At 35.0% G+C, this 12,453-nt stretch overlaps 1 protein-coding gene across 5 annotated transcripts in view; it reads left to right on the top strand.

Moving 5' to 3' along the window:
- The window catches only part of LRBA (LPS responsive beige-like anchor protein), a 730,232-nt gene that overhangs the window by 651,403 nt on the left and 66,376 nt on the right, over positions 1 to 12,453 (top strand). For all 5 annotated transcript variants that reach the window (XM_060147738.1, XM_060147737.1, XM_060147734.1 and 2 more), the window contains one exon: positions 6,071 to 6,238. In XM_060147738.1, coding sequence (XP_060003721.1) covers positions 6,071 to 6,238 — 168 coding nt within the window. The remainder of the gene's footprint in view (positions 1 to 6,070; positions 6,239 to 12,453) is intronic.

Here is a 12,453-nt window from a genome sequence, read left to right as displayed (position 1 = left end):
ACAGCTTCACACATAGTTAAACTTTTTTTTAAGCCCCCAAAGTTAAACTTTTCTTTGTAAATAATATAAAATTTGTTTAACATTCTTGTTCTATGTTTATATTAAGGTAAATATCTGAATTCAGAAGCATTTTTGTGATGTATTTGTAATTAGTGTGGGAGAATGTTAAGCTCATGTTAGTAGATTATAGTTCATGAACTACTTCAGTATTTTCACTGTTGTGTTTCACCTGAACAAGTAATCCTTAAATAGGTTAACTAATGCATTTTTAAAAAAAAAATGGGGATTAATGTGGATTTGTCACATCTGGAAAAATCCCATTTGGAAAGCATATTTACATTTTGAATTTGTATCTGTCCAATATGAAAAAGGAGTTGATTTTTCTCTTACCTTTGTTTCTCAAAGAATTTGATATAACAGCAATTTTTCTTTTCTATTTTTTCAATCTATTTCAAAAAAGGAAATTATAGGTAAATTAAAAATTTGCTGAGGTTACTTGGATTCATCACAAATTCAGAGCCAGCATTTAAGGAGTTAATGTATCTTATTAGGGGGACAGGAAATCTGGCAACTATTGCAGAAACTAGACCTAATGGTGCACACAAACAATTTGTCAGTCTCCTTAAATGTGAATAGCTTTCCGCAAAGTGGCTGCTTTTGCTTTGTTTGAACAGGCTAAACTTTTCCTTTTTGGACTTTAAATCTTAGAAGTGAAATGTGATCCACATATTCAATCAAAATCATTTAATTCAAAGCATATTTTGATTGGAACAAAGTTGACATGGAAAGAAACTCTAGAATAAAAAAGTTGAAAGGACTTTATATCATATATTTAGCAGGAAAATTTGAAACAGTTCTAATTAGGCTGAAAAAAACAGCTTTCTTCAATGTAAATTACAAAGGTCATATATCAATGTTAAGGAAACATTACCACTAGTGTTTGAAATCCAGCACATGCAAACATAACAGACCAGTTCATTTTAAATCTGTGTGTGTGTGTGTGTGTGTGTGTTATAAGAAGGCCTTATTACATGTTTTTAAAATGAAAAATACTTAAAATTCCAAGTTTATAATGTTGTATATAACATTTTTGCCAATCCAAACATTAACTCCTTTGAAACTTATTACTATATACACTCAAATGAATTAAGACTCTTAATTATATGTACAAAAAGTTATAAAACTAATTTTTATACTTTCTTCCATTAAAATATGTTTAAATACATCTTATAATTAAATGCATATCAAGTCAAGAGGGTTCGTCAGTGATTTTTCTTATTTGAAGCTTATAGCTATGGCATTTTGTACCTTGGAATTGAACTGGGCCTTCTCAAAGCCTGGGAATGGAAGTAGTAGTATGGGGTGCAGATATGTGTATCTGGGCTGCACAAGCCTATTTCTTTCTGGTTATATAATTATTTCTGTACTTAAATTATTTTGTACTTAAATTATTTCTGTACTTCTGTACTTAAAAGTTTGTAAATAATATTTGATTTATTTATTTGATTTTTTATAAAAATTATTTATCCTATAGATATCGATAGCTTTTATTTAGTTGCTTTTTTTAAATGGCATGGTATGAGAAGATTTAGCAAAAGTGTAACTAAATATTAGCATCAATCTGGGAATTACAAGTATGAGAAACACAAATAATACACAATTAAGGTTTCCTGGTCTTGAGGTAAACAATTATCTAATAATTTCTTTTGTTAATTGAAATTAGTTTTCTTGATTTTACATAGCTTTTACATTAGAGGAAATACGATTTTTTGAAGATAAAAGGAAATTGCTAGAGTATTTCTAAGGCATGCATAGATTACTGAACACATGATTAATGCTTTTTATTTTACAATTTTTATTCTCAAATAGCTTAGGATTTCTTGGAAAAAGCAAACGATTTCTACATGTTATCATATTATTTGACTCCACTATAAGAGGCAACAATAATTTTATATAACATTTTTTAGCAGTAAATAATTCGTTTCCTTAATGGGTTAGTTTCAGGAAGACGTAGATTGCGATCTTTCAGTGAGATTTATTGTTAGACACATATTCATATATGTTATAATTATTTCTGACACAGGGCTACACAAATGAGTTATTTATGAATAATTTACTATTTTCTTTATAATATTAAACCTTTAAGTTGTTGATGTTCTGCATGTGGGCCAAACAAATGAAAGTTACTAATAAGTGTGTGTATTTGACATCTGTATACTCTACTTTTTAGCATATCTCAAGTGTTTTAGTCTCTGCTTAATAGATCTCATTAAAAATACAGATATCAGCCCCAAGACAGTTTGTCAAGACTAATATGAGTCCCCCTGGATTGGATTGACAATTCGTGTGAGGCTTCATATGATTGTCTTTTCATAGTCTTATTTGAACCTTAACAATTGAATGTTAGTCACTGATTTATTTTATAATAACTCAGATGAGTTGAATATTATTGTATTGTGTTGGACATTTTAGTGGATTTTCTTTTTTACAAATTTTACTCAGAGCACACATTGGATGTAAATGATGTATCTAGCTTGCTAGGGGAGTACTAGCAATTGATTGGTTAGGTTTGATAGCAGCATGGGAAGAATGTTTCTATCCCCTAGCTGCAAACCATATTTAACTCCAGTCCTAATGAGGACTGTCTGTCCTAAAGGCTTTGAAAAATCTCAGATGCTTAGCATTCCACTGGCATGTTTTTATTTTTTTGTGACTGAAAATGTGCATATAAATAAGTATTTATATAAAGAGTATTTTTAAAAATCTTAACATATGAAAGGGGAATTAAAGAATTTTTAATTTATGTTTTTGAATCTCAAAAACAGAAGTTATAAAATGTATTCCCAGGGTTTTCCATTTTGAATTATTTGTATTTTTTACCCTCAGTAATTTCCTCCAGCTTCTTCTTACCTCTTCAGTCAAGTCCTTAATAAGTGCATTTGTTTATTGTCATATATATACTTTTGGTTAGGCAATTGCCATTCACTGGTATCAAAAGGATGTTAAAGTCCTGAACTGACTTTGTATTAAATGATTTTTAAACTTTTGGAAATTCCTGTATATCCATGGCAGTTGTTCTTGTGGGTCCCTTTTTAAAGCTATGATATATTGCAAGAAATGATTGAAGACTGCTGAGATTTTTAGTTTATTTTTTTAAATGTATTTAAAGTTTATTCCTTAAAGTAACTTGTTTATCAACCTCTGGAAGAGATTTTGCCAATAATTGGGTGAATTACTGGTCAACCCCTTAAGGACTGACCAAGTGTAACAGGGTAAGGGGAGGGATGAACCATGGCACTATGGTGACTTCTGCACGTGTGCTTGTGGCATAATGTGAGCATCGTGTCTGTCATTTCAGCATTTTTGCTTAACATTTTGATGTGGTGTCAAGATGTAAAGGTTTAAGCATCTAAATCTAACAAACTTCACCATTTTGAATGTGCATAAAGAAGTAATCAACATTAGGAAGACACAATTCTTTGATGACACATAAAATAAAATTGCCCTGGGTTTTAGAGCTTTAATATTGAGAAAATTCATTTGTACTTTGTCATTTGCTGAGCCTTCTGGAATTTTATAGTCTCAAATCACAATACCACGGACACTCAGGAGACTCCTGACTGTTTTATCTTATTAAACAATTTTGAAATCATTAATTTTTAATTAGCTTAGATGCGGGGTTTCTTTTTATCATTTCAATAGTGTGTGTGTATATGAACTAACATTTTTTATTTAAACTACTGGCGAGAGTATTATTTACATAAATGAGTGTAGGTTCTTTCTTAGAGTATATACTGTGAGTTTGCTTCATATAGTCACACATTTTTGTAGACTCAGAGATATTACATGCTAATCTATTATAGTAGAGCTTTTCAGCTGTTTATTAACTCAGATTTTGAACAACTAAAAAGGACATAAGCTCAAAGATATGTATAGGTCCTTCCCTGATTGAAAGTTCTAATTAAGTGAATTGGAGAAAATTAACTGAAATTAGCTGTCAGAAAGTCACATTTAAATGAGTGATGAGCTAGTCTGGCAGTAAACATTTAAATGATATAAATTGCCATTTAAGTGTATGGTTTAATGTTTGTCATGTATTAATGTGACATGAGACTGCAGTGACAATCAAGCAGCTTGCTCTAATTTGAACATATTTAGGGCTTTTGTGTAGAGTGCGCTGCTCACAAATTAAGACAATTGCTGTTTTTATGTGTCTCTGTAACATGTCCTCCAGCCCCACCCCCTCACCCCATCACTACCCAAGACCTAAGTTAATGAAACAAACATATCATTTTTTGTGTGCAACTTGCACTAATAGTTCCTGGATTTTCAGATCAATTTTAAATCCATGTACTTAAAATAGGACTTTCCTGAAAGTTATTACAAGCCCTTCTCTTCTTACTTCAAATAAAATATGAAGCAGTTTTGTGTTCTCTTAGCTGTTTACTAAATTTATAAATATAATGAGTTTTATAAGAGATGTTTTAAACAGTGACTTTTACAGTTGAAACTAAATAAATATTTTTTAGGCATATTTCAATTCAGGTATACTTTAGAATATGAGAATTGCCTAGAGTTTTATTTACAGAATTATTTTTTAGACTTTATGATATATGATATATTAGGAAGCCATGTTAAATATTAGTTAAAGGAAATATATTATTTGAATTTAGCCATAAACAATTTTCTTATTCATAGGCAGTTTGTTTTGTTTTGTTTTGTTTTGCTGTACGCGGACCTCTCACTGTTGTGGCCTCTCCCGTTGCGGAGCACAGGCTCCGGACGCGCAGGCTCAGCGGCCATGGCTCACAGGCCCAGCTGCTCCGCGGCATGTGGGATCCTCCCGGAACGGGGCACGAACCCGTATCCCCTGCATCAGTAGGCGGACTCGCAACCACTGCGCCACCAGGGAAGCCCATAGGCAGTTGTTTTAATAAAGCACATATCTACACAAGTGTATACCTGTGAACTAATAGGAACGTCTTTTGTCGCGAGATGATTTATATCTCATTGGTTGCTTGCTATAGAAGTTAGTCAATTTTGTTTTAAAACCAACAGATTTCTTTTTATAATATTGAAAGCGTAGCAGCAAGCCACACCAAAAATACATCACAGTCATACACTTATGACTCTAAAAATAAGAATTTCAGTGAGATACATTACCTGATACAACTTGGTATGCTTCAAATTAAGCTTCACAGTTTGAGTTTGTGATTTGAATAACATTATTTATTGATAGACTAGTCCATAATGCTAAGCTTTTATATTGGAATAATTTTTAACAACATTAAATAAGTATGAATACTTTTCTAAAAATAAGAAGTCTCTGCTCATTAAAACTCTTTAGGATTTTTAACATTATTAAGTTCAGGAAACATTTATTGGTACCTATTGTGTTTTAGGTACAGTGCTTGGAACTGGGAATGTCATGATGAATTGCAAGTGGATCTTGAACCCAGCATTTCTGTTGAAAACTTGATTATGTTCATTCATTATTTATTGGACACTTATGTTAATAGCATCAAATATTTGGTCTGATTTGATACTAGTACATAGAATAATAATTCAGTAATTATAAGTATCCCTCCCAAGATCTAATTTGATGACATAAAAACTCAGTTGAAATAACTAAACAATTTGTTTACAGTTGTTACAGTAGACAATAAAATGTTGTAATTCTAGAAAAATTATAAATATTTCAAGTGAATAGTCAATGTTTAATATTTTCACATTTGCTATCCCAAAGTAACATTTACATTGTATGACCTCCTTTCTCTGAAACGTTAAGTTGAGTACCTGTCAGGCCCTGAGTTACAAACGTGACCAAGATAGACCCAGTCCTGGTCCTCACATTTCCTACTGAAATCTAGGCAATTGATTGTAATTCAGTGTGACAAGTGCTGCAAAGTCTCTATAAAAATAGAGGACAAATTCTGGTAGAAAATAGGACATCAGAATAAGTCTGTTCACAGTCAATTTAGAGGTAAACTTTACTGCTTGTTCTAAATTTCTCTATATATTTTAAAAATAGAATTCAGCATAATAATAAGATCTACACCTTTTTTTTCAGGCTCTGGAGAGTGAATTTGTTTCCTGCCAGCTTCACCAGTGGATTGATCTCATTTTTGGCTATAAACAGCAAGGGCCGGAGGCTGTTCGAGCCCTCAATGTGTTCTATTACCTGACCTATGAAGGAGCTGTCAATCTGAATTCAATAACTGATCCTGTATTGAGAGAGGTAAGTTATCTGACTGGGTCTAACAGGTATCTGTAGGCCAGAAGCTATTAGATCTCATCTTCCCCATGCTTTCATTTTACTGATAATGAAACTGAAACCAGATGGGTAAAGTGCCCTTAGCAGGATGGATAACCTTTATGTTAGTGACCTAGCTGGGACTTGAACCCAGAACTTCCCTCCAACAAAATGTTCGACTCAATATAAAATGAGAGCTTTTTCAATTTGAACCCACTAAGGGATCAATAATCATATTTCTAATTTTTATAACTTTGAAGGCTACTCACTAATTTAAAGAACTAGGAAAATAATAATTCATTAAAGAAATAAGATTATAAGCATAAATCTATTTAAATGTGATAAAACACATATTTATATATGATACATAAGTCCATGTATAACCATATAGAAGTTAATAGTAAGAATGAAATCTATAACTTTCCTACATCATCAAACTTGGTGTTGGATGTTACTGAGACTTGTTTTATCTTTGTCATTGATTTTCTTAAGTAAAACCCTCAAAACATGGTTTTGACAAATACAGTATTCACGAAAAACTGCATATAGCCTTGCTTTTTTTTTAAAGTATTTTAATTATACATCCTCCTGCTAACATACATCATATACAAAGATGTATGTATGTTCATGGAATTGAACAGACAACACCTTACACATCTGTACTATTTTAGAAGAGAACTTTATTGAAGAAACCAGGGAGTTTTGATTCATAGGGAAAGTTGTATATCACTGGAAAGGGAACATCGTTTGCGGTAAGATTTGTCGTTTTTCACTGTCACTTGATGTATTTCTTTATAACTCTATTTATGACCTGATCACGTTGACAGTATATGAAAGTACATATTTAAATATATTTGCTAACATCGATTATCACCTGGTTTATGTGCTAGATAAAGAAGGTTAATACACAAACAAAAGCACTATGCACTCGATGCACATTTATCTTAAATTGCACAGGTTTTGAATTGCAGTGTTTCACTTTATTTTAGAACTGGATCAGGTGAACTCTAAAAGACTCTTCCAGTTTTTCAGTTCTTTGAAAATGTTCCTTTCAGGGGGCATTTTATTTTATTAGAGCAACAACTGACTGCGTGACACAAAATATGCATAAGCTCCATGTATGAAATTGAGGTTGGAGCAAACATGCAAACGGTGTTACATAACTTCATTGTTAGAATAGAATTGAATAGGCCCATTTACTTTCTTTTTTATTGTTTTAACAGTATTTGAACAGTGGTTCTATTAATGTCCATAATTACTTTTCAGATATACCACCTGGTTCTGTTTTTTTGGGTTCCCTTGTAGTAATTATCCCTATCTCTACTTAGCTATTATATGCATGGAATCAATATAGATTTGATTTTGTCATGTCCTGTTTTGCTTAACATACCAGCATATATTATTTTATGTTGCTATAAAATCTGTGTAGTTTTAATTTTGAAATTCCATAATATTTTGTAGAGTTGCTATGAAAATGTACTTAATACCATTTCTCCCAATGTGGGATCCTATTTTTTTTTTGCGGTACGCGGGCCTCTCACTGTTGGGGCCTCTCCCATTGTGGAGCACAGGCTCCGGACGCGCAGGCTCAGCGGCCATGGCTCACGGGCCCAGCCACTCCGCGGCATGTGGGATCCTCCCGGACTGGAGCACAAACCCGTGTCCCCTGCATCAGCAGGCGGACTCTCAACCCCTGTGCCACCAGGGAAGCCCCCTATTTTTTTTTTAAGGCTTGTCTATTGGTGTGTCCAAGTCGATACAGTGATACTTTTCCCGTCATTAAAATTTATGCAACATGTGGTTGATAAAGGATGGCTCTCTGTATCTGTGTGATGCTGCTAGTTAAAAAGTGAAACATTCCATCAGCTGGATGTTTCCTCTATAGATCAGTCAGTATAATTGGCTCTTTGTTTTCACTCTGGATTGACCCACCCTGCTTCTCACACACATCAACGATTTACCAAAGCAGTTTACCATATACTGTTTACAGTGCAAGCTAAAAGAGCACTGTCCAATAGAACTTTCTGTAGTAATGGAAATGTTCATTGTATCTGCACTGCCCAATACAGTAGCCACTAGTCACAGGTGGCCATTGTGCATTTGAAATGTGGCTAATGTGACTGAGGAACTGAATGTTTAATTTTAGTTAATTTAGACAGCCACATATGGCTAGTGGATACCGCATTGGACAGGGGAAACTAGAAGACTGTTGTGTATCTTTGGTTACCAAATTTTCGAAATCCAGATTCTGGGCAGGTGGTCAGACAACGGGACAATAAATGTTTGTTAAATTAACTTGGTAGAATATTTGAAATTGGGCATAGTCCATTTAGACATTAGATATGTAGTTGACATACATGTGTAAACCAAATTATATTTTTTCTTTCACTTAAAGTAACATGTTATGACTTCAAATATTGGTTTTTATTGTGGTAAATAAATATACAATTTACGATGTTAACCTCTTTTGAGGTATAATTCAGTGGCATTAAGTATATCCATATTGTTATGCAACCATCGCTACCGTCCATCTCCAGAATTTTTGTCTTTCCCAAACTGAAACTCTGTATGCATTATACAGTAACTCCTCATTCCTCCCTGCCCTCAGGCCTTGACAACCACCATTCTACTGTCTCTAGGAATTTGACTATTCTAGGTACCTCAGATAAGTGGAATTATACAATATTTGTCCTTTTGTATCTGGCTTATTCTATTAAGGTTCATCCGTGTTGCAGCATGGGTCAGAATTTCCTTCCTTTTTAAGGCTGATTAATATTTCATCGTATGTATATACCACATTTTGTTTATCCATTCATCTGTCAATGGATATTTTGGGTTGTTTCCACTTTTTAGCTATTGTGAACAATACTGCTATGAACATGGGTATATTAATAACTGTTTAAGGCCCTGCTTTCAAGTCTTTGGGGTATATACTCAGAAGTAGAATTGATGGATTATATGGTAATTCTATGTTTAACTTTTTGAGGAACTGCCATGCCAAATAAGTTTTCAGTATTTATTTTTCATGATCAGCATTTGCTAAAGACTATTTAAAACTTTTGCTGTAAGTTTCTTTTCTTCCCCACATCTCCAAGTGGTTAATTATTAGCAAATTAAACTTTAACTGGAGAGCTTTCCAACTCATTGCACCCTAATTTTTTTTTTTTTTTTTTTTTTTTGACTGCACTGGGTCTTCCTTGCTGCACGCAGGCTTTCTCTAGTTGTGGCGAGCGGGGGCTACTCTTCATTGCAGTTGCACGGGCTTGTCATTGCAGTGGCTTCTCTTGTTGCAGAGCACAGACTCTAGATATGCTTCAGTAGTTGCGGTGCATGGGCTCAGTAGTTGTGGCTCACAGGCTCTAGATCACAGGCTCAGTTATGGCACATGGGCTTAGTTGTCCTGCAGCATGTGGGATCTTCCCGGACCAGGGATCGAACTCACGTCCCCTGTGTTGGCAGGCAGATTCTTAACCACTGCGCCACCAGGGAAGTCCCACCCCTTAATATATTTTTATATTATATGTTATATAAACATGTATTATATATTAGATTCAGCATTCACTCAAAAAACATGGCCTGTGGTGTATGGTGGGTACTCAGTGTTCTTGAAAGACTATATCAGTTCATTACTTTAGCATTATTAGCATTAATTCATTAATATACATTAGCATTATTCATATAAGTATACATATTTGCTTTCTGAATGTTATTGAAACAAATATGATCTTTTATCATAGCCATTCCTTATTATAGTGCTGAATTTTGTGACACAATGCAGTGTGATACAGTAGAATAAACAAACAAACAAATGTGGATTTGATTCCTGGCTCCAGTGCCAACTAGTGGTGTGACTTAGCTCTTCCTGAGATTCCATATATGGAATTGCTATGATAACGCCCACCTCATGGAGAATTAACTGTTGTATAATACATGAAAAGGCCTGCCATGGTACCTATCCCATCATAAGTACTCAGCAAGTGTTAGTCCCTTCCCTTATGTTGTTCCCTGTTAAACCCGTGGGTTAGAAAACACAACTATAAAAAAGAATATGTGGGCTTCCCTGGTGGCGCAGTGGTTGAGAGTCCGCCTGCCGATGCAGGGGACACGGGTTCGTGCCCCGGTCTGGGAAGATCCCACATGCTGCGGAGCGGCTGGGCCCGTGAGCCATGGCCACTGGGCCTGCGTGTCCGTAGCCTGTGCTCCGCAACGGGAGAGGCCACAACAGTGAGAGGCCTGCGTACCGCAAAAAAAAAAAAAAAAAAAGAAGAAGAATATGAATTACCGATTGCATCATAGAAAGAATCATAAAGTGTTAACACTGGCGAAGTTATTAAAGATTGTTTTTTAGAAGATTCATACAGAATTCATTGTAAAGTGAGGCAAGGAGAAAACAGAAAACAAGAATAGGTCATTAATTTTTTTCGACCACCTTTTACTAAACCTAAATTATGTAATAAGGTTAAAGAGTTGAAAGGCAAGTCCCTGCCCTCATCAGGTAGAGTTCATTGTCTAGTGGGGAAATATGGATAAGTAAACAGTTATGATACTGTTATAAATTCAGTGTAGAGATAAGTACACTGCGTGCATGCACAAGCGTGGCGAATAGGCACTAAACCTAGACTGCCAGAATTCAGCCATGTTTTTTGGGAAGTGAGAGGCCGGAGCTGTAGATTGAAGGGTGAATAAGAACATTGGATAGAGTTGTGAGCAAAGGATAGCTACACAGAAGAAACTGTATGAGCCTCCTGCACAATGTGTGAAAGAGATCATGGCTGGAGATTATGTTTGTGGAATGAGCCAAAAGTGATAAGGGGAAGCACGTAGACAGGAGCCAGAAAAAGTAATTTTAATGCCATGGAAAGTAATTTTAACTGCATTTTAAGACAGTGGATTGAAGGTTGTAGGTTGGTGACATAACCATATGTGTGTTTTAGAATCTGTCTGAAAGAAGGCTGAACAAATAAGAAGTGAAAAGTCCTCATTGTATTATTCTAAGAGTCATTAGAGAAGGACGCTTAGATGGTAGAGGACTGTGCTGTGAATGGGAGGTGAACAAGTAAACACAGTGAGGAAAGGAAATAATGGAAGGGAGAACTTCTCACTGCTTTATTAAGATATAGTTCACATATGATACAATTCACCCACTTGAAGTATACAATACAGTAGTTTTAGTTTATTCATGGAGTTCTACAAGCATCACCACAATCTAATTTTACAACATTTTGTCACCACAGAAAGAAACCCTGTACCCATTACCAGTCACTCTGAGGGAGATTTTTTTTTTTTAATGGGTAGGTAATTGTGTTAATTGGAAAGATCCAAAAAGAGAGAAGCACATGAAACATAGGAGAAAGAAAGCATGAAATAGACTGCCAAGCTCTATGAGGAAAAGGAAAGGAACAAAATCCAGAACATGGATAGATAAAGCGCTGGACAGCAGGAAACAATACTCCCTTGTCTGTGGTTAGAGAATGGAAGGTTAGCCTGGGGACTGGTGTAAGTAAATGTGCATGAATGAGGTGGAAGGGCAACAAGATTATGAGGGTTTTTGCCAAAAGTGAGGTAATATTTGTGGAAATACCTGACATAATGATAGGTGCTTAATTGATGCTCAATAATATATAAACTATTATTTCCTTTACATGTTTTTCTCTGTTCTCAATAGTGGAAGAGTAGATGTAGAAAAAAGTTGAATAGAGAAGGGGTGTACGTGTGTGTGTGTGTGTGTGTGTGTGTGTGTGTGTGTGTGTGTGTGTAATTATACATGTGGAAAGAGATGGGGTTTGGCCATGAGAGTATGGTGGAATATATAAAAAAAGATTGAGAGACTTCCCTGGTGGTCCAGTGGTTAAGAATCCACCTTTCAATGCAGGGGATGCAGGTTAGATCCCTGGTCAGGGAACTAAGATCCCACATGCCCTGGGGCAGCTAAGCCTGTGTGCTACAACTACTGAGCCCACATGCTCTGGAGCCCGCCCACCACAACTAGAGAGAAGGCCGTGTGCCGCAACACAAGAGCCCACGTGCTGCAACCAGGACCTGGCACAGCCAAATAAATTAAATATATTTTTAAAAAAGACAACTAGGAGCAACTGTAAAGGGATATAAAAGAAGATTTTTCTTTAAAAAAAAGAATTGAGAGTGGAAGGGTGGTTAATGAAATTGTTAAAGGGATTTTGTTGAAATGGTGGATCTAGGCT

This window comes from Lagenorhynchus albirostris, chromosome 4 (assembly GCF_949774975.1).
Source record: "Lagenorhynchus albirostris chromosome 4, mLagAlb1.1, whole genome shotgun sequence".
Taxonomy (NCBI): domain Eukaryota; kingdom Metazoa; phylum Chordata; class Mammalia; order Artiodactyla; family Delphinidae; genus Lagenorhynchus; species Lagenorhynchus albirostris.
Note: the sequence above shows the minus strand (reverse complement) of the source record. Positions and strands in the feature narration are given on the sequence as shown.